Source organism: Ictalurus punctatus, chromosome 18, assembly GCF_001660625.3.
Source record: "Ictalurus punctatus breed USDA103 chromosome 18, Coco_2.0, whole genome shotgun sequence".
NCBI classification, from domain to species: domain Eukaryota; kingdom Metazoa; phylum Chordata; class Actinopteri; order Siluriformes; family Ictaluridae; genus Ictalurus; species Ictalurus punctatus.
This window is the reverse complement of record NC_030433.2, coordinates 1,252,501-1,273,622: the sequence shown is the minus strand read 5'-3', so window position 1 is coordinate 1,273,622 and position 21,122 is coordinate 1,252,501. Positions and strand designations below refer to the sequence as shown.

The 21,122-nt window shown below is 39.8% G+C and overlaps 3 protein-coding genes across 3 annotated transcripts in view; all 3 read left to right on the top strand.

The window, feature by feature from the left end:
- LOC128635356 (lipoxygenase homology domain-containing protein 1) lies at window positions 1-12,749 on the top strand. Its single transcript, XM_053687958.1, has 14 exons — window positions 1-528; window positions 3,210-3,297; window positions 3,445-3,559; window positions 5,958-6,142; window positions 6,841-6,939; window positions 7,128-7,279; window positions 8,757-8,880; window positions 8,988-9,238; window positions 9,482-9,902; window positions 10,002-10,162; window positions 10,276-10,362; window positions 10,448-10,583; window positions 11,447-11,601; window positions 12,541-12,749. The coding sequence occupies exons 1-14, from the start codon at window positions 1-3 to the stop codon at window positions 12,724-12,726; spliced, it is 2,688 nt and encodes an 895-aa protein (XP_053543933.1). The 3' UTR covers window positions 12,727-12,749.
- Window positions 12,750-12,947: 198 nt separating this feature from the next.
- Window positions 12,948-20,615, top strand: LOC128635355 (lipoxygenase homology domain-containing protein 1). The gene is made up of 13 exons (XM_053687957.1): window positions 12,948-12,970; window positions 14,119-14,195; window positions 14,320-14,516; window positions 14,971-15,163; window positions 15,452-15,612; window positions 15,812-15,988; window positions 16,145-16,283; window positions 16,567-16,718; window positions 17,211-17,344; window positions 17,841-17,983; window positions 18,283-18,387; window positions 18,542-18,768; window positions 20,595-20,615. The coding sequence occupies exons 1-13, from the start codon at window positions 12,948-12,950 to the stop codon at window positions 20,613-20,615; spliced, it is 1,749 nt and encodes a 582-aa protein (XP_053543932.1).
- Window positions 20,616-20,928: 313 nt separating this feature from the next.
- Window positions 20,929-21,122, top strand: part of loxhd1a (lipoxygenase homology PLAT domains 1a) — a 13,334-nt gene continuing 13,140 nt past the window's right edge. The window contains exon 1 of the mRNA XM_047161990.2: window positions 20,929-21,122. This exon is cut by the window's right edge and continues 13 nt beyond it. Coding sequence (XP_047017946.2) covers window positions 20,971-21,122 — 152 coding nt within the window. The 5' untranslated portion in view covers window positions 20,929-20,970.

Below are 21,122 nucleotides of genomic sequence, written 5' to 3'. Positions count from 1 at the left end.
ATGCCGGCAAGAGTGAAAAAAAGCCCCGAAACTGAAGAAAGGGATGACAGAACAGAGGAGAAGGAGCCAAAGGTGAAAGGAAAGAGTCGGACCTCTGCCAGCCCAGACGCACCGGACAGTGAGAAGAGAAGAAAAAGACCCAAGGGCACAGCAGACGATGGAGAGGAGAAGAGTAAGAAAGTGCAGAAAAAGAAGGGAGGAACAGATGAGAAGGTAAAGAAGAAAAAGAAAGGAGAGGAAGACGTGACGGAGGATGCTGAGGCAGTAGATGGAGAAGAGGATGGTGATGAGCAGAACAACAATGAGCCAGTCAAAAAGGAAAAGCAGAAAAAAGAGAAACCTCCAGCAGTGGAAGATGGTGAGGAGGTGAAAAAAGAGAAAGAGAAAAAGAAGAAGAAGAAGAAGAAAGAGGCAGAAAGTGAGGTGGCAGCAGGAGCCGAAGAAGGAGAAGAGGACGACATGGAAAAGAAGAGTAAAGACGGAAAAAAGAAGAAGAAGTCTGCTGAAGAGGCCGAGGAGGACGAGGAAGTCCAGGAGGAAGAGACCGAAGAGGAAGAGGAGAACAAAAACAAGAAGAAAAAGGATAAAAAGAAGAAGAAGGGTTCAGAGAGTGATGATGAAAAGAAAGGGAAGAAAGGGAAGAAAAAGAACAAGCAGCTAGATTACGCTGAGCTCTACCAGCAGGAGATTAGGAATTATCACTCGGAGGACTCGGATGGGTACGAAGATGAATACTATAAGAAAAAAGGTACCCACGCATTTTTATTATTTCTCGTTTGCATGCATACAGGAATGCTATAAATGCACCCTATTCCACGTAGTATCACGTGGGGGCATTTTTCTGTTTTAATTCATCTGAGTGTATATGAAGCAAACATACAGGAAATGGAAATTTATCATGGAATTTGCACAAAGTATTCATATTTTAGTTTTAGTGTCATATTCCCAAGTGTAGCTCAGTTTCTGTAGACTCTGTAGACCTGTAGACCTTCATTTTCCTGGAAGACCCCTATCTGATTGGCTGTCATTTTCTCAAGCTCATTTTCATAGGCGAGCGACTAGAGGGCTATCCTGATGAATCACAGATCCCGTAAGCTAATCTTTGATTGGCATCTGATTTTACGGCTGCACCATTATTAAGATAAGAAAGAGAAGAAACTTCAGATAAGATGACTCGTAACGAACCTATATAAGCTTCTGAGAACGCTTTCCACTAGATTTCGGCGCATGGCTTTTGGGACGTGAACATTTAGCTCCCAGGGCATTAATCAGGCCAGGCATTGATGTAGAATGTAGAAATCTTTGGGCTCAGACGTCATTCCAATTCATCCCGAAGGTGTTCGGTGAGGTTGAGGTCAGAGCTCTGTGCAGGTCACTTGAGTTCCTCCACACCACAGGGGCACTGTCATGCTGGAACATGTTTGGGCCTTTAGTTCCTGTGGAGGGAGATTGTCATGCTACAACATACAGAGACATTCTATACAGTTGTGTGCTTATATATATGTGGCAATAGTTTTGAGCAGGCCCACGTAGGGGTGCGGGTGTCCACAAATTTTTATCCACAAACCACCTCTCCTAGCTAGTGCCCAGGAGCCTGCTCTGATTAGCAAACTCTTATATTTGCCAGTCATGGCAGAGGCATGGTGGCACGAGGAGAAGCTGGCAAGTGACCAGCATTGGATTTGAACAGCCTGACACCTCTCTATGGGCTGAAACACAATGCCCTAATTGGTCTATTCATGCAGCCTCCTTATGTTCATACATTTCTAGGAAGAAATTGGTCAGGCATAGCATATATATCTATACAATATCACCAATAAAAACCTTGGTTTTTGAAACCATTTTATTTTGCCATTTGGAGAATGCGTGTTTCAAATATAAGCTGGTTATTCATTTACAGTTCTAGTGACTCAAACAACCCAGGAAAAAGTAAGCATCGATGCACACTTATCAAACAGCATTCACAACAATTAACATATTTCTCTCTAACCTCAATTCAAGAGTCAGATTGTTCCAAACTGCTGTTTATTGCTGACCCAACACATTTTCTAGCTGAACCAATAGATTAGACAAATCCAGAATGAAACTCAGACCGTCAGACTCAAACAGATGTCCTATTCAACTCTCAAATCAATGATGCTTTCATTTTTTATTTATTTATTTATTTTTGTCGTTGTTGTTTTATATTTTTCCACACTTCTGGTTATTTCTAAACTCCTCCAGAGCTTTCCAAGTACTATCTGTGTAGAACTGGAGAATATTCTGGGGTGAAACCTGATCTTATGAGAATATTGGGAGTGGACAAATGATCCTTTGATGTACAAAGAATAAGATAAATAATTTGTGGGCTTTCCTGGCTGAGATTGTAGAGACGTCTTTCTCAAGTAACTGATGTTATATGGACGAGACATAAGGTCTGCATAACTCAAATCGGTTTTCACGGAATAACACTAGTCTCTATTGTTAATAACATAATGTTAAAAAAAAAAAAAAAGACAAGAAAACGTACCGTAATCATGATTATCACAGAAAGTTAAATGGTGGAAAGGTTTTACACAAGCTTTTATGATTGCAAATTTGTTTTGAATTTGTAGTAACCACCTATGAAAAACAGCTGTAGGTAAAAGTGATGGGTGGAGCTATGAAATAGAATTAATATTCATGAGTTGGATCGTTTAAATGGTTCATCAGACCCGGTTGCTTCAGACAGTCGATGAAGACATCTTAATTGGTTCATCCCTGTCCTGGCATTATACTTAGATAATATTTCCGAGTCAGATTTCTGGTTTTATGCCTCATAGACCTGATTGTAAAAACTTTTACTTGGCAAACCCACAACCCTTCGCATTGTTCAAGAATGAGAGCCGTAACGAAGGTGACAGTATTGTTCTTTTTCCCGGCGGCCTCGGCTAAGTTACAACTTTTTACCTTCACCAATTTTGCCCTTACAGTTTAACACTGAACACTAGCGGGATTGCGTTCTTGCTCCGTTCTGAATTACATCCAGTAGTGCAAGCACCGGTCAGGGTAACTGTATTAGAACACCACTTTTCAGTGTGATGCTGCAATCCACGTAGTACTCAGAAATTTCAGATGTTTGATCGGAAATATAGTATTTCGATAAAGTATTTACAGTGTTATTTAAATAATACCAGTCAAATAAGTCAGTGCTGTATTGTAGTTAATACTGTATGTGTGACTTCTAGTAGAAAGGTGGTTACCAGTTCTCGCTCACCTTTGGAGCAATCAGGTTTCTTCCCGTTTTAAAGCACTTCCTAATGGGGCAGAGACACAAAGGTCAAATCGGTTCGATTTTCAGAAGCAGAGAAGGAAAAATGAAGAGCCGACAGCGTTCATTATCATCATTTGGTGTTGGGAAATTCAGTACGTAGTCTAAGGCTAAACTAAACCGACTGTCTCTCTTTATGGTTGTCTCTTTTATAGTGTATGAGGTGGTGACAGTAACAGGCGATGTGAAAGCAGCAGGAACCGATGCTAATGTTTTTGTCACCTTGTACGGAGAGTATGGTGTTACACCGAAGGTTCTCCTCGCCAGCAAGTGAGTTCACCATCCTTCTGAAGATTTCCAGGAGATCCTCCAACTGTTATGGTTTAAGATATTTTATATGATTCTATTCTATTCTATTTTAATAGAGAATAAGCCAGAGTATCCCTAGTTTTAACGTGCGGGAGCTCATCGGCAGACATTTCAGTTCTGGAAAAGTTTTTCTTTTCCGTGGTGAAATTCTCTACGAAATACGATGCAGTCCGTCGAAATGACAAGGTTTTATATTTAAAAACTGAGGTGGATACTATCTATATAAATGGCGTTTAATGGTTGGTTTGGGCCTTTAGTTAAAAAAGATAGATAAAAATGTGTAAACCCAACCAGTGTACATTTTTTCGCACACCGGTAATCGTTAATTCCGTGTTTTAAGTGTTACCAAGGGCTGGACTGGAAAGCTCCATGTTTCCAGTCTAGGCAAATCGATAAATTCCCATAGAATTGAGTTTTTGTTAAAAACGAGACATGTTTAGACAGAGTACGTAACGCAGTGGAATGTAAAGATGAACAATGGCGTGATGTTTAATTGTCTAATTCTGTCTTTCTTTTTGCTTTCTCAGCACTGAAAGGAGGTATTACCTTATTAAAAAAAGGCCACTCAATAACTTGTGTGGCAGTGCATTGTTCTTTGATGATTTTTATATTTGTATATATATATAGAGAGAGAGAGAGAGCATTCTGGGTGCTTTTATCATGACCTTCCGTCCGGTTCATACACACACAACGAGGCACACACACCCTTTCGCACAAATTACAAAAAGCATCACAAACTATATTCAAACCAACTGAACTATTCTGTAATAGTAAACTGCTAAATTGACGCTCTTATGTACAGGATTGCAATGTACACTCGTCCTTAATAAGAAGGAGAAGTAGATCAAATGACATCCTAATCTTATTCAGCGCAACGGGATAGGATGGTTATATGAATCTACTCCCAGTCTCAAAAAATGAAAAGCTAACTCAGTCTGCATGTGTGATAAATTTTCTACATGCACTTTTTTTTGTGTGTGTGCGTGTAGAATTTATGTGCATGCTGTAACCAGACTCTTGAAACTCTTTTTTTGTTGTTGTTGTTGTTGTTTCTTCATGCATTAATCAATAAGTCAGGAAATTACGCAGATATTGATTAATCTGAGAGTGTTTCTTTGCTCAGATGACAATTTCACTTATGTTGCATAATGACTTGTGAAAAATACGTTAGACTAATCAGACTGTGGTTAAAAGGATGGTGTAGATCAGATCAGCTTGGCTTTTTTTTTCCTGGACTTTGATTGGCCTGCATCTGATGGTCAGAATGCAACATTTTGGAATTAAGATGAAATTTGGCAGAACTTCTCCAACTGCCTAAATTGCATCATTTCCAAAGTTTGCTAATGAGGTTTGCCAGTGTTGAATGTTGAGTGGCGTTAATTAATGTGGATTTTAGTATGTGTGTGTGTGTGTGTGTGTGTGTGTCGGGGTGTCGGGGGGAGAGCTGTGAGCAATTTAACCTATCATTTTTCGGTTGTTGCGATGTGTGTGACTTGATTAAAGTGTATTTCAACCGAATACCCTGCATCTGTAGTGTATAGGTGATCACAAACAAGCAAAACACAAACAAAAAGCGAAGATATTTCTCTGTAGCAAGACGAGCACAGAAATGTTTATGTGGAACACATTTTTAGACAACGATGAGCTTCATGAGCTTTTTCAGGAGAGGACATGTTCGATTACGCAATACCAACACATTCAGCTTTCCCCTTTAACTATATTGCTTCAGTCTTAGCTTTGGTAAGACAATCTCATCTCAATAGTAGATTCATTCATTCATTCATTCGTTCCTAGTAACGGCTTGTATTGTATAGCTGTAGTTTTAATTTTCGTTTTAAAAGGAGTGAATTGTGTTACACGGTCATTTTCACCCACTGCTTTTAGATCTCTATTATAAGTGTGTTGAGTGTTGAGACGACGGGATTTCCCGTACATGATAATCACTAATATGCTACAGATGTGGTAAATAAAGATTGGGTTGAAAGACACTGCAGTATTCCTTTAGTTTGGTCAGGGGTTGAAGACGACATTTATAATGAATGCAAATAATTTTTAATAAGGGATTGTTTTTGCAAGAACCAAATTCAAGACACCACAAAGTTCTCTCTCTCTCTCTCTCTCTCTCTCTCTCTCTCTCTGTCGCTTTAAAAAAAAAAATCGATCTAATTATTTCCTCAATTTGCATCACAGGAGCCGCGTGGCATTCGAAAAGAATAAAACTGACGTGTTCCGGATTAAAACACACAATGTCGGGCCCATAAAAAAACTCAGGTACACACACACACACACACACACACACACGCACACACACACACTGTATAGCACATTGGTGTCCTATGATGCATTTCCTATCTTTCAGGATTGAGCATGATAACACAGGAATGAGTGCCAGGTGGTATCTGGATAGAGTCACGTTGCTGGACATGAACAGGCCACACCTTCGCCTTTTCTTTGCCTGCAGCCGTTGGCTGGCCCGGGATGTGGGGGATGGACTTACCGTGAGATACCTCCTGGGCAGCCTTAATCCTATGAACATCCCTAAACGTAAGATACAGTCAGTGGTACAGTGGCATTCTGCTCATAACTTTAGAGTTTCATTAGCAGTAACTGTTTTTGATTTCATTCGTTTCATAAACTGATATTGTTCTGTTAAATTATAGTTCTCCAACAAGAACCCGACCTTGCCAAGACCCTTCAGTTCCAGTGAAGGGAAATCTTAATGCTGCAGCATACAAATACATTCTAGACATGAACCGGGCAGTAGAAAGGCACTAGTGAAGGCAGAACCTGGCCACATCAGAACGAGAAACAAGACGTAAAGAAACTAAGGAAAAGTGGCAAAGCAGTACTGTACGATGAACGAGTACCAGAGAGGGAAAAGTCTTCAGATGTGGAGTTTAGAATGGGACCCAGTTTAGATATCATGCATATATATATATATATATATATATATATATATATATATATATATATAGATCCATTTACAGCATTTAGCAGACTCCCACATAAACCTCCAGAAGTGCTCTGTGCTCTACATCACCCCACAGAGGGGAGACAGCGTGAGATGAAAGTTAGATCCTTGCGTTTTATGGGAATCAATATGTAGAGATGTTCACGGGCTAATTTTATAAAAAAAATATTTAATAAAACATTGATAATATGTGTGTATGTGTGTTTGTGTGTATGTATGTATGTGTGTGTGTGTGTGTGTGTGTGCGTGCATTTGTGTTCATGACTTGTAGAAAACAAGTACATTATCAGCGTGTTTACACTGGATGTCAAAGGTAGCGGAACAGATGCAGATGTTTATCTGACCATCTTTGGAGAGCATGGAGATACTGGTATGTGGTGTGTGTGTGTGTGTGTGTGTGTGTGTGTGTTAAAATAATAATAGCAATTGATGTGTTTGATTATTTGTTGTGCTCTTGGGTATGGGAGGCTACACAATGCACATGTTTTGCGCTGGCAGAGTTGTTGCTGCAGAGTATTTTTCTGATTGGTGTCTTTTCACACATGTGTATGTGTGTAGGAGAGAGGAAACTTGTGAGTGAAGGGAAGGATACTTTTGAGAGGGGAAATGAGGATAAATTCACCATTGAGAATCCAAACCTGGGCAGACTGACAAAAATCACCATTGGACACAACAACAAGGGCTCCTCAGCAGGCTGGGGCTGTGATAAGGTACACACACACATACACACACACACACACACACACACACACATACACACACACAAGTACATGACTTTATATACTTGTATAAAATCGAAGTATTCCAGAAATATTCCCAGTCATTTATCCAGATATTAACTGACAACCCTTCTGCAAATTTATAAGCTCTGTTAGTTATTTTTTGTATGATTTAAAAAAATAAGAACAGATCTTAAAATCAATATAATCTAGTCTATATAATCAAACACTACTTATTTTAAACATACAAACTGAAAGGAAACATCTTTTCAATCATTAATAGATATTCAGCGATTCATAGTATGACACAATATTTAGACTTTTTTTTTGGGGGGGGGGGGGGGGCTCTTACTTATAATTAAGTAATAGTTCTATTTGTAATATAATTTTTCAATAGTTTTCCCTCTCTGATCAAATAAAAACAGTTCTTAGTGGAGACGTCTGGATGCGTCCAGACGTCTGGATGTCTGGATGCATAATCATACTCCCACACACATACTCAGATACGTAATAAATGATTCATTTGTCCAGAGCTTTTGTCTGTCTGTAATTCATACTGAGTGATTTTTAATTCATGCAGTTTTGATTAGATTAGTGAGCCCCTTTCTTAAGAGTTTACACAAGAGACTATAACATGATATGGTCATGGACAGAAGCTCCCTAGACACAGACACAGACACAGATACACACACACACACACACACACACACAACTTTTACATCGCTATCAAATTGTATTGTGTTCTAGATTACTTGATTGAAATTCGACCACACAGCTCATACAAACATGGTTTAAATATCACACCGCACAGCGATGGATTCTAATGCCCTTTCCATTTAGAGATTATCGTCCCCCTGAATTCGTCGATGAAAATTTGAATACACAGGTCATGGAAAAATCTTTTGGAAATCATTCGTCGCAGTGATGCATTCCCTTGTCCTTTCCATTTAAAGATCATAGACTGGAAAAGAAATAGAATGTATTATCACATGGGAATGAATCACATGGAAATGAATCACATGGAAATGAATCACATGGAAATGAATCATATGGAAATGAATCACATGGAAATGAATCATATGAAAATGAATAAATAAATAAATAAATAAAAAGAATGTATTGATCACTACTTACTCTAGGGTCTAAAGACACAGTGCAACAGCGCTGGTATACTTCACTGATAGTATCACTCGTCTTGTCTGTGTTCACGACATAATTCTGTTTCGATTCCGGCAATAGTCGTTACATTGAAACCGTTACCACACTTACTATAGGCCATCTGTCAGTCTGTGTGTTGGCATGGCAACACGTTACACTCCATCCAGTTTTGGCTACTTTGGGAAATCACTGACGGAGCAAAAAATATTTAGATATACATTTGATCATGTTACGTCTGAAATGTCAGTTAATCTGTATTAATTTCCCGTTTATAGAACTATGTGTGTGTGTGTGTGTGTGTGTCTTCCAGGTGGTCATAGATGATTTGGGTAATAAGGAGGTGTATCAGTTTCCTGTCGATGCTTGGTTTGACATAGCCGAAGGTGATGGGAAGATACAGAGAGATGTGGCAGTAGGAGCTATGCAACCGATGGGTATGTATGTGAATGACAGCGAGAGAGAGAGAGACCAAGAGAGAGACCGAGAGAGAGACCATTCAACACTTTAAAATGTCATTACATGTGTGTTTGTTTGTATGTAGCGATGGTGTATAACGTCCAGGTGATGACTGGAGATATTCGAGGTGCTGGCACCAACTCCAAGATCCATTTGGTGATGCACGGCCAGAAGGGCATCAAAAACAGCGGGAAGATGTTTTTGGAAGGTGGAACATTCGAGCGCGCTCAGATTGACATCTTTAATGTTGAGATTATGGATCTGATCAGTCCACTCAGCAGAGTCACCATCGGCCACGACAATGCCGGAATCAGCTGTGGCTGGTACTGCGAGAAGGTGTGTTTCTGTGTGAAGATGTTTTTGAGGTTCTTTGTCGAAGAACGTGTGCTATGTTCTTGTAAATATTTTCAAATTTCACATCGCTTAAATACGCCGAAACAAATGTAGTAACAGCGGTCAGTTGTCTTCCTGTGAAATCATATAAGATTGCCCGGGTCAAAGGGACAGAGTATTAACAGGATAGGAAGCTAATATTATTCCTAGCCATTCTATTTCCCTTGTCTTTTCTGTTTTTCGTAGGTGACAGTGTATTGCCCTTTTACAGGGATACAGCAGGTTTTCCCATGTCGCCGCTGGTTGGATGAAGACGATGGAGATGGTTTGGTAGAGAGGGAGCTGTACGAAATGGTCTCGTTGCGCAAACGCAAACTGAAGAGTGAGATATTTGTCCGTCTGCCATGCGCTTTTCTATCACCCACCCGCCCGTTTCCTTTCAATGATCTTCTCTCGCCCAAGTCCTGCACCAACATACCTCACTGTAACGCTAATGTAATGGTTCCCTATTTATCCCTATTTTTCACATTGGGGTTTGTTTGTTTTTTTCCACCTCAAACACATGTAACAGTTTTATTTAATTTAGGTTATGTTTTGAGCTTCTATTCAGTTTTCATGCGAATAGATAGAAAAAAAGATCCACTACGAACAAGGGAACATCAGCATGGTTTGTTCAGTCGTTATTCTTTAGTGGCTCAGTAGAAGAATCAATGCATGGATGAATTAATACACACGGAAACAAACTCTCTTTCTCTCTGATATGTAGAGTACCCATGGTCACTGTGGATCTTTACATCGGAAACAAAAGGAGCAGGTACAGATGCACAGATATTTATACAAGTGTATGGGGAAAAGGGCAAAAGCGACGAAATGAAGCTGGAGAGCAAATCAGACAGCTTCGAGCAGGGCCAGTGTGACAAGTTCATGGTACTGAAAATGACCTGTTTCACTATTAGGTCACAGATATGACTTATCTGTAGGTCCGGTGTGCAATTTTTTTTACACGTGTTAACGTAACAATATTTTCCCTTGGGTGGTAGATCTTGATGCCTGAGATTGGGAAGATAAGGAAGTTGCGAATTTGGCACGAGAAGAGACACCCGTTCTCCGGCTGGCACCTAGGCAGAGTGAGAATGATTCGTTTTCCTATCACTTTCCTATGAAGGAATTTAATGCATCTGTGCTGACCTTAGCGTGCGTTTGTGCATGCAGGTTACCTTAATGAAGACCATGACCAGAGAGAAATATAACTTTGCCTGTAATCGCTGGCTGGACATCAACGAGGATGACCAGGAGATCATCAGAGAACTGCCAGCTACAGGAGTCCATGTTCCAGACCCACTGCCATGTAAGAGAACCACAAAATACAACCAAACTCTTTTCATTTCATCAGTTATAAAAAAGAAAAAGAAAAAGAAAAGCTAATACCGTTTCTATGTCACGTAAAATATATATTGTATATAAAGACTGTAATGCACACCCGCACCGAAGCGTGACTTTTACTTGTTTCTCTTATACCTCATGGAAATATAGTTGTGATTTTTATGTATGTTATCTGCTCTCACCTCGCAGAAGCTTAGCTTGGCCAAATGTTGTGATATACAGCACACAGGAATTATAAATGTGTGCAGAGGAAAAAAATTAAGAAGAAAAAAAAAAAACCCCAGGCACAAATATAGTACTGCAAGTAGTATACTACTATACTACTTAGTATAATACTGCAAGTAGTATACTAAGTGTAATATCGGACAGGTGTGAAAGGTAGCCTAAGGACCTCGCTAACAAACTGTTTTCTTAACGCTGGTGGTGTAATGGCAATTATAAGATAAAAGCACATCATGTTTTGTCGAGTGAAAATGTTGCCTGGCCACTAGATGCTAAATCAACTTTACACGAGGATTTCTCAAACACCTAACAAATAGGATTTGGGCTCAATTCTAAATAATGTCTCCTTGAATAATACAGATTAAATGCGCAAACCTCTGGCATGTGAAAACCTTTGATAGGAGAAAAACAAACCCAACAAGAAATAGTTCATTCTAAACAAGCTTTATGGCTCAATGTTCACTTTAGTATTTGTTGAGCAGAGTTGATGATGGGAAATCTTTTTTATTATTATTTTTTTTTTTTTAAACTCCTCTGACATCGTTTTGCTTTTCTGATATATTCTCCTGTCAGCTTGTGCGATTGTACCAATGTTTTGTTTTTCAGTGGTGAAGTATCGAGTCACTATCTGCACAGGGAACGTAACTGGCAGCGGGACGGACGCGAGTGTGTATATGAGCTTGGTTGGAGACCTGGGGGACACGGGAGAGAGGTTCATGTTTATGAGCAAAACCAATGTCAACAAGTTTGAGAAGGGCAACGTGAGTTATTCTCATATTCAGTCGTCGGTCAATAAAATCGACAACACATTCTAAGCAGCAGAAAGTTTTTAATCATGATTGTGTTTTTTAAAAAGGGAGTTACTTCTTTGCACGCAGTCCTCTGTTTTTGTCAAACCTGCCGATGGCACGCGTGGCCAAACGGAGTGAATTTGGGCCCATTTGTCCACCGAACAATATTCTGATTGTAGTTCCAATGATGCTGATGATGTTCAGATGAAAACTGTGAATTTTGGGCTTCTGTGCTCTCCTCACTTAAACGTCCTTTTAGTGCCAAAATAGACTTGGCCTCGATTGAGATTTTTTAATGATATTTTTAACTGCGTGTGTAATTGATGGTTGCTGCAGCTCAACACCATCAGCCTCTTTTGTGTTGCTAGCACAATGTTGCCACTTGTGTTTCTGAGAGAAAATACTATTATTTAAAAAAAAATATGTTCATTTAAGAATTATTTTGTCAGAGAGACGGTAAATCATTCTTCCAGTTCTGTAATTGCAGATTTTCGCCCCATTCTAGCTATCTAAGCGTGACTAGCAAGTTTAGCTAGCTGAGCTAAGCTAAGCTAACCACTGAAGTACTTCTGTCCATTTTTAAACACAAATATGACTTTCAGCTGTGAGACAAGCAGTTTACTTTTACGCCACTGTCAGAGCTTCAGTTTGGTCAGGTATGTTTGGAAGATTTTTTTTTGTAGTAAATACAATTATGGGAACAGCAACTGAGACATGCAAAGCATACATTTGGCCGACATAAGAGGGATCAAAAAAGGGGCGGACTTTATCTTGTGACCACACATTTGTGATCCATATCGTTTGTCTCTCTGATAGATCAACTGACATGAGTATAGCAACTGCAAACAAAATACCAAAGCATTCCAATCTCTAAAACTCTCTTTCTCTCTCTCTCTCTGTTTGCTACAGGCAGATGAGTTTATGATAGAGGCTGTATCACTTGGGACCCTCAGGAGGCTGAGGATCGGTCATGATGGCCGGGGTGGAGGTTGTGGTTGGTTCCTGGATAAAGTGTTGATCAGAGAGGAGGGACAACCCGAGTCCACCAGTGTGGAGTTTCCCTGTAACAGGCGGGTCAAGCATCCAATCACATGAAAAGCTATGAGAGTCCCACACAATTACACACGTCACTGAATGCTTTGATGGGTTTGAAAACGATGTTACGGATTTCACATTCACCAAATCTCAAAACCCAACTGAACTGGAATTGAGCCTATGCATGCTCAAATATGGAAGAATTTTTGACTGACATGTTATACTGTGCTCTCTACCACCATCATCAAAAAATCCAAACTGAGGGAATATCTTTTGGAAGAATGGGGTTCATACCACCAGTCCGGTTCCAGAGACTGTTGTGGAATCTTCTTCAGCAAAAATGAAAACTTCTGAGTCTTCTGAGAAATTATTCTATAAGACTATTCTATTTTTTTTTTTTTGTAGAAGAAGTCACACAATCACCGATTGCTTGTAGAATCATTGCTGTAGACCTCGTAATCAAACAGTTACCAACCTATGAGTGTCTGGACGGTGTGTGTGTGTGTGTGTGTGTGTGTGTATATAAGAGCAAGAGAGAGAGAGAGAGAGAGAGAGAGAGAGAGAGAGAGAGAGAGAGAGAGAGAATGGAGAGTGAGGGAGTGAGAGGTTGTGCGTAGGTGTGAGAGTGGTGTTTAAGTCCTTATGTAGATGAGGAAACAGTGCCTGGTTACTAATGGAGACTAAACGCCGGAAACATGATGCGCTGGAAACACTAACTAGACCAGAGGAGAGTGCTGAGTTACAAACACTCACTCTCTCACTCTCTCTCACACACACACACACACACACACACACACATTTATTCTACCATCCTTATGAGGACATTCCATTGACATAACTATTAATGAAGATAATTAATGCTACTATATATATATATATATATATATATATCTCACCCAGAGTGTTGATGTATCTAAACATGCTTCCCATGAAGGGGTTGAATAATTTTGAAACTGGTGAAGTCGTTATAAATTGCATTTTCAGTTGAATTTATATGCACAAATGAACACTCTGGGTGTTAATTCAACACTAGGGATTTTACTCTGTGTGTGTGTGTGTGTTGTTTTGTGTGTGTGTGTATCAATACGTGCAAAGAAATGTTGCAGAGCAAAGTGGCTTCAAAATAATGAAATTATTATAATGAATAATAAATTAATTGTTTCTACATTTGAACAAAAAACACTCTGAAGCCCAGTAAACAGTAGTAAACAAACTAAATTTGTACTAAGTGAAATAGGGTGCCGAAAACTTTTGCACAGTCCTGTGTGTATATATGCATATCCATCTGGTTGACTAGGTGTCAGGTGGTTGTAAGGGGTCAGACATTCATCACCACATACAACCACAAATAGTGACCTCTCTCTAAGACACAATCATTCTTTCTCTGTCTTTATAGCTGCCTTACTCTCTCTCTCTCTCTCTCTCTCTCTCTCTCTCTCTCTCTCTCTGTAGATGGTTGGATCGTAGTGAAGATGATGGACAGATAGTGCGGGAGCTGGTGCCCAGTGCGGATGGCCAACGATTGTTCAGTGAGTTCACACACACACTGAATCATTAACATCTAGCTCAATGGCAAAATCAACAATTAAATTGTCCGTGTGTGTGTGTGTGTGTGTGTGTGTGTGTGTGTGTGTGTGTGTGTGTGTTTTAAAGATGTGAGTTACCACATCGCGATAAAGACAGGCAGCATTAGCGGTGCAAGCTCAGACTCAAAAGTGTTTGTAAAACTCTACGGCGAGAAAGGCGACACCAATAAGATCCTGCTTGTTGCCTCGGATACTAGCCACAATAACTATTTTGAGACCGGCCAGACTGACATCTTCACCGTGCAGACCTTTGACCTTGGCCAGGTGAATTTTCACAACTCATCATCTTCAACTTTTATCCTTAGCTATAAATGATTCTCTTTGTGCGTCGCTTGATAAACTTCTTTGTATCAACACGGTATATAAAATAAATCATTTTTTTTAAATAATAAAAAATATAACAGAATTAATGACATGAAAAGCCTTCCAATAAATGCAGTTTGAAGGAAATCGGCCGCTTGACCTGTGTTTACATGATGTCATGCACTGCACTGCTGCCGCATGTTTGGCTGTGTGGATAATTACCTCAATGAGCACCTGTACAGGTGTTCCTAATAAAGTGTCTGATCCGTGTAGATAGATATAGGTCGAGAATGAAATGTGAAGTTATTGCACTCTTCTTGTGTCTATGTGCTGTGACGAAGGCTTTTTTTTTTTTTTTTTAAATTAAAATTGAATTTGTGTGTTGACCTCGGCTCCCTGTGGGCGGGACCTGCAGATAAATCGACTCCTGATTGGCCATACAAATGAGGGCCTGCAGGCAGGTTGGTTCCTGGACAGTGTGTTGATCTGGGTGCCGGTGCACGGACTTCAGTATATGTTCCCCAGTCACCGCTGGCTCTGCAGAGACGAGGCTGATGGCAAAGTGGAGGTTGAGATCTACCCGAGCGAAATACAGGATATTGAAAAATGTACAACACACACACACACACGCACACACGCACACACACGCACTATTGGGACTATTTATGATGGCATAATGACATAATAATGTGATACAAATATCAGAAATAGTTACAAGATTACCTTTATCTTATAGTGACTCTGTGTCCACTTTATTCAGCACATTGCAGTGGGCTGAATGTCTCATTCCACGTTAGGGATCAACCGGGAGTCTGGAAAGCCATAACACATACTACGAGTCGGTCTATACAAATACCAGTACTCGTCTTGTTAAGTGTTATGTGTTTTGATTGCAGTGATTAACTATGAAGTGACAGTTGTGACGGGGGAAGTTTTTGCGGCTGGCACCGACGCCAAGGTGTTTCTGCAAATCTATGGTGAAGAGGGCAAGACTGAAGTGATTCAGCTAAGGAGTCGCTCGAACAACTTTGAGAGAGGGACCACCGAGATCTTTAAGGTGTGTGAGCATGTGCTTTGGACAAGTCTCAAGATTAAAAAAAAAGGCTTTTTTAAACCACATTTTCTTTGCTCAACCCCCGTAACAACCGAACCCATGCTTTTACTTTTGCCCTTTAAATATATATACCTTTATATATATATATATATATATATTACTACATACACACACTGCCTCTTTCCTCCCACTGTCATGTCAGATTGAGGCTCTGGACGTGGGGCGAGTTTATAAGATCCGTATTGGGCACAATGGAGCAGGGATGGCTCCTGGCTGGTTCCTGGAGTACGTGGACGTGAAACGGCTCATCATGGCCATGGTAAAACCTGAGAAGAAAGAGGAGGAGAAGAAAGACAAGAAAAAGAAAAAGAAGAAAAAGGTGAGCAAGGCTACAGATAGACAAGACATTTGACTCTTTAGGAACATAAATGGTTTGAGCCTTAGCCATTATTTTACAGAGAGAAATAATTTCACGCAAGATTTCAAGTCTTTCTGCTTTCTTTCTCCCTCTACCCCCCTCGCTTTTCATGTGCAGGAGGAAGACGAAGATCCGGGAGAGCTAAGAGAGGTGGTGAAGACGTTTCACTTTCCCTGCAGCCGCTGGCTTGCTCGGGACGAGGAGGACGGGGAGATCATGGTGGAGCTAATGGCTGAGGATTATGAAGATCTGGAGGGTATGGAGAGGGAGAGTAACCACTGCTGAACACTGCTGAATAAAACTCTCCACGTTCTGCACCTGAGTGGCCTTCTATGTGTCTGTGCTCAAATCGTCACAGTCTAAGCTCGCTACACTATATATATATTATTGTTTGTAGCCTATATATATATATAGTGTAGTGCAACACATACGAGAGAGAGAGAACGCTTCACAAGAACTGCAGCACATTACGTTCAACAGATTATGGCCATTGTATTTATACTTGTGTGTGTGTGTGTGTGTGTGTGTGTGTTTTCCAGAGAACACATATGAGATTCGTGTATTCACCGGCCCGATGTGGGGTGCTGGGACAGATGCAAACGTCTACATCAACATCTATGGCGAGATGGGGGACACGGGCGAGAGAAAGCTACGCAAATCCAACCATTTCAACAAGTTTGAGCGAGGACAGGTGACATTTTTTCATATTTAAAAAAAATAAAATAATATACTACAATCTCTTGTTTGAAAACTTTAATAAAACAGCAAAGTCTTATCATCTCGATCCACGATACGCTGTGACCTGTGGTTACACGTTTTTTTCTTTTTCAGTTTAACTGAGTGACTTTACTCGCTTAGCTAAACTTCATCAAGTCAACAGCCTGATCTTACAAAACTAGTTCATTTAGCAAATGATCCTCTGATCCTTGAATGTGAAGCAATACATGCACAAACCAGGGACGTTGCTAGGCCTGTTTTGGGGAGGGGGGGATGGTTCATGTCATTAACTACGGAATCCTGTCATCAGCTATGTCTCAAATATGTATATCTACGGCTGGCACACACACTAAAAGCGACATATGCCAGCTTATGTAGTAACATTCTAAACAGAATCTCAAACACCTGAAACAAACACACACACACACACACACATACTGCCAGTTTGACCTTTGACCTCTCTTAGGTGGATGTGTTCACCCTCATGGCGATCGACCTGGGGCAGCTGAGGAAGCTGCGGATTCGCCACGATAACAAACAGGCCAGTGCAGGGTGGTACCTGGACCGCGTGGAAATCGTAGACCTAAAGGAAGAGACGACGTAAGCGACATGAAAACGATAGCACGCATTTTTACTATCACAATTACACAATCGACACAGTCACAATCTTTAAGGGGTGCTTCTAGTGGCTTCTTTATTTTTTAGTATAATAGCTAAATAATGCGATGCTCTAAACCGAATACTACTTTTAACTTCGGTAACCAAAAGGAAATTTCGGTTGTTTTTTTTTTTTTTTTAATTATTTTTTTAGCTTTGGAATGCACTCGAAATAGAGCACCATGTTGTACAATGTGTAAGACTACAAGACTGCCAATGAAGTCGATCCCCCTGGGCCCTGAGCACTGACGTTTTATCACGTTGCTGGATCCCTAACTAAAACCTCAGATGGGCAATGAACAATGACATCACCCTGAAGACCCATCTATATCACTGATACGAGCGGCCGTCTGTCCCACCGATCTACAGTCTATAGACAGACTCTGAGTTTAGAACCGATTAAATAAATCCTCAACACAGACCTTCGGATGTGTTTCAGGTATTTTTTCCCCTGTCAGCGATGGCTAGCAGTGGATGAAGACGACGGACAGTTAGCACGTGAGCTAGTTCCAGTGGATGAGGCATTCATGATGAAGGAATCTGACCAAGGATCTCCGGCGCAGCTTGGACTTGAACAAAAAGGTCAGAACCTGGAAAAAAAGGCATATAAAGCATTACAGGACAGTGTTATATATCATGGCTTTCTCTATTTCACTGGATTGGCTACGCCCCAAAGGCAGTGTGTAGAACCTGGTGTGTGTGTGTGTGTGTCTACTGAATTAAATTTTTTTTGCTTGAATATATAATCCATATATAAATATATCAACATGTTTTTTTTTTACTATCCCTGTCACTGTTTGTCAGTATAGCTATAGTTCAATATAGCTAACAGTAAAGGTGTAGAGTAACTGTGCTTTATCTACTATGTAATGTGTTGGTAGCCATGACGACCACATACACCGTGCGAATAAAGACAGGAGACAAAAAGAACGCTGGAACCGATGCCAATGTTTACACTGTTTTATACGGGACAAATGATGACACAGGTCAGCATCAACACTGTGTGTGTGTGTGTTAATGTGTCAGACAAAAATACTAATGTTGTGGAGCAGTTGAACTTGAAAAGAAATTGAACGGTATGCCATTATTAAGTGTAGATTATGTGTGTGTGTGTGTGTGTGTGTGTGTGTGTGTAATTAGGTATCATTAATCTGAAGGCCTCAAAGAACAATAAGAACAAGTTTGAGAAGGGTATGATCGATGAGTTCACTATAGAGGCAGTGGACCTGGGCAGCCTTAAAAGAATCCGCATCGGACACGACAACGCAGGTACGTACAGGAGCATACACGTTCACTCGCAAAAAAAAAACAACCTCCGACATCCGGCTTGCATAAGTTTGCGCACCCTCAATTGGGAATGTAGCCGTGTTCACAATCTAGCAATCACAATTAAACAAACTCATGTTAAATACTAATTAGTATACACCTGCCATCAATTACAGTGACTGATTAACACCTGCACTCAGTATACATCGTCATGGTTTTATATATATATATATATATATATGTGAAGGACAATGTATGACTTGCTAATTTTCACAAACACTGGACATATTTGTAAAGTGGAATTCTACTCTAACCTTCAATAGAAAAATAAAAAAATAGAAAGAATTTAGGAATTTCCCTGACATTTAACTAAATGGGCGACAAAACCATATATATAGTATATAGTATATAGTATATATATATAAACATTATATAAACGTTCGTAGTATATAACGTATATAATGTAGTATATATAGTATATATGTGTGTGTGTATATATATATATATATATATATAGTATATATAGTACATTAAACGTTCATAGCGTGTACATGTGTACATATTATTCACATCCATGTTTTTTTCTGTGTGCGTGTGTGCTTGTGTATTTGCATGTGTGTTAACACTGTAACAAATCGCTGTTCTTTTTACAGCAAAAAACAAAAGTAGATATTTTTCTTTATTATATTAATCAGGTGTATGAGCTCAGTTAATGAAACTTTAGTATATAGGGTATATATATACAATGTATAGGATTTATTCTTGACCACAAACCATACAAATGAGAATTCTGGCTACTAGGCTAGAGTAGAGATTAGCATATATGCTGTAGTGTATGGTAAATATGTTTCTGTTTGGGCAGAGAGATGATCTGTATGGATTTTATAACGTTTAATACATGCGTAGCACTCATTAATGATGCATAACTATTAATAACTGGTAATATATACAAACACAGGCTATGCCATCATAAAAATATAGACTATGGACATATGATAACAGATATGGTAAGGCACAGTTCAGCCTGTGGATGCATATGCATCGTTAATGTAAATGTTACATGCATTTTCAAGTTGACCTTTGACCTTTGATATTTATATAGAAATTTGCTCCCTTAGATTTGGTGTAAATATTACAGACAATTATTTACAGTGTACGTGTGCATGCATACGTGTGTGTGTGTGTGTGTGTGTGTGTCTGTGCCTATCTGTGTGTGTGTGTGTGTGTGTGTGTGTGTATTAGGTAGCGCTCCTGGATGGTTTTTGGACTGGGTGGAGATTGACGCTCCATCTCTGGGCCAGTGTTTGTGTTTCCCGTGCGGGCGCTGGCTTGATAAAAAAGAAGATGATGGTGCCATTTTTAGAGATCTCTACCATAACAAGTTACAGACGAGACTGTACACGCCTTGTACGAAACACACACACACACACACACACACACACACACACACACACACACACACACACGTCTCTCAAAGGGGTAGAACCTTGTAACCAACTGCCAATCACTGATATGGTAATGAACAACATGACTGACATCTCAAACGTGCTGCATTAGTCTGTCCGTCACATAATTCTTAACAGTTTTACACAACCAGTATAGTTTGCTATCTTATCGATATATATTCTAAGTATAACATGATGTTTTGATTATTTACATTTCTTCAGCTGAGCTAGTTAGAGCCAAGCTCTAATCATTTTGTCGATCTGATTTTTGGAAAAGCCTTTTAATGCCCTAATGTGAAGAGATGGAGAATTAAACAGGAGGCCAGACCATCAGCCCAACACACACACAGATATATATATATATATATATATACTTATACTTCAACAGCTGACACCTGTGTTTCCCAAATTTTTACAACCCACCAGCTGCCTGTAAGATCTCTCCTGAGTGATGTTATACCCTCTGAACTGTCATGTTCCAGACGTTCCATATGAGATTATAATCTTCACCAGTGACATTTTTGCGGCGGGGACAGATGCTGACGTCTTCATCGTCCTCTATGGGCAGAATGGCATTTGTACATCTCAGAAATCGCTCTGCCTCAACAAGAGAGAGAGGTGCATGTATTTTGAACGAGGAGCTGAGAATATGTTCATTGTAGAGGTAAAACACACACACACACACACACACACACACACACACACACACGATGAACTGATTCTACGGTTTATAGCTGTCTTGCATTATATATAAACCTTTCAATATGACAATTTATTTGCACATATTTATTTCTAAGTAAAAATAGCGTTATTTATACATTAGTTCTAGTGTGATTGACTTTTTTTTGTGATCGTGTCATGGTAGGGATGATAATTACAGAGTCAAAGGGAATTTTGTCTCTACAGCTGGAGGACATCGGTGACATCATTGAGAAAATCAGGATTGGTCATGATAATCGAGGAGTGAATGGGGGTTGGCACCTTGACAGAGTGGAGATCAGGAGACTGCT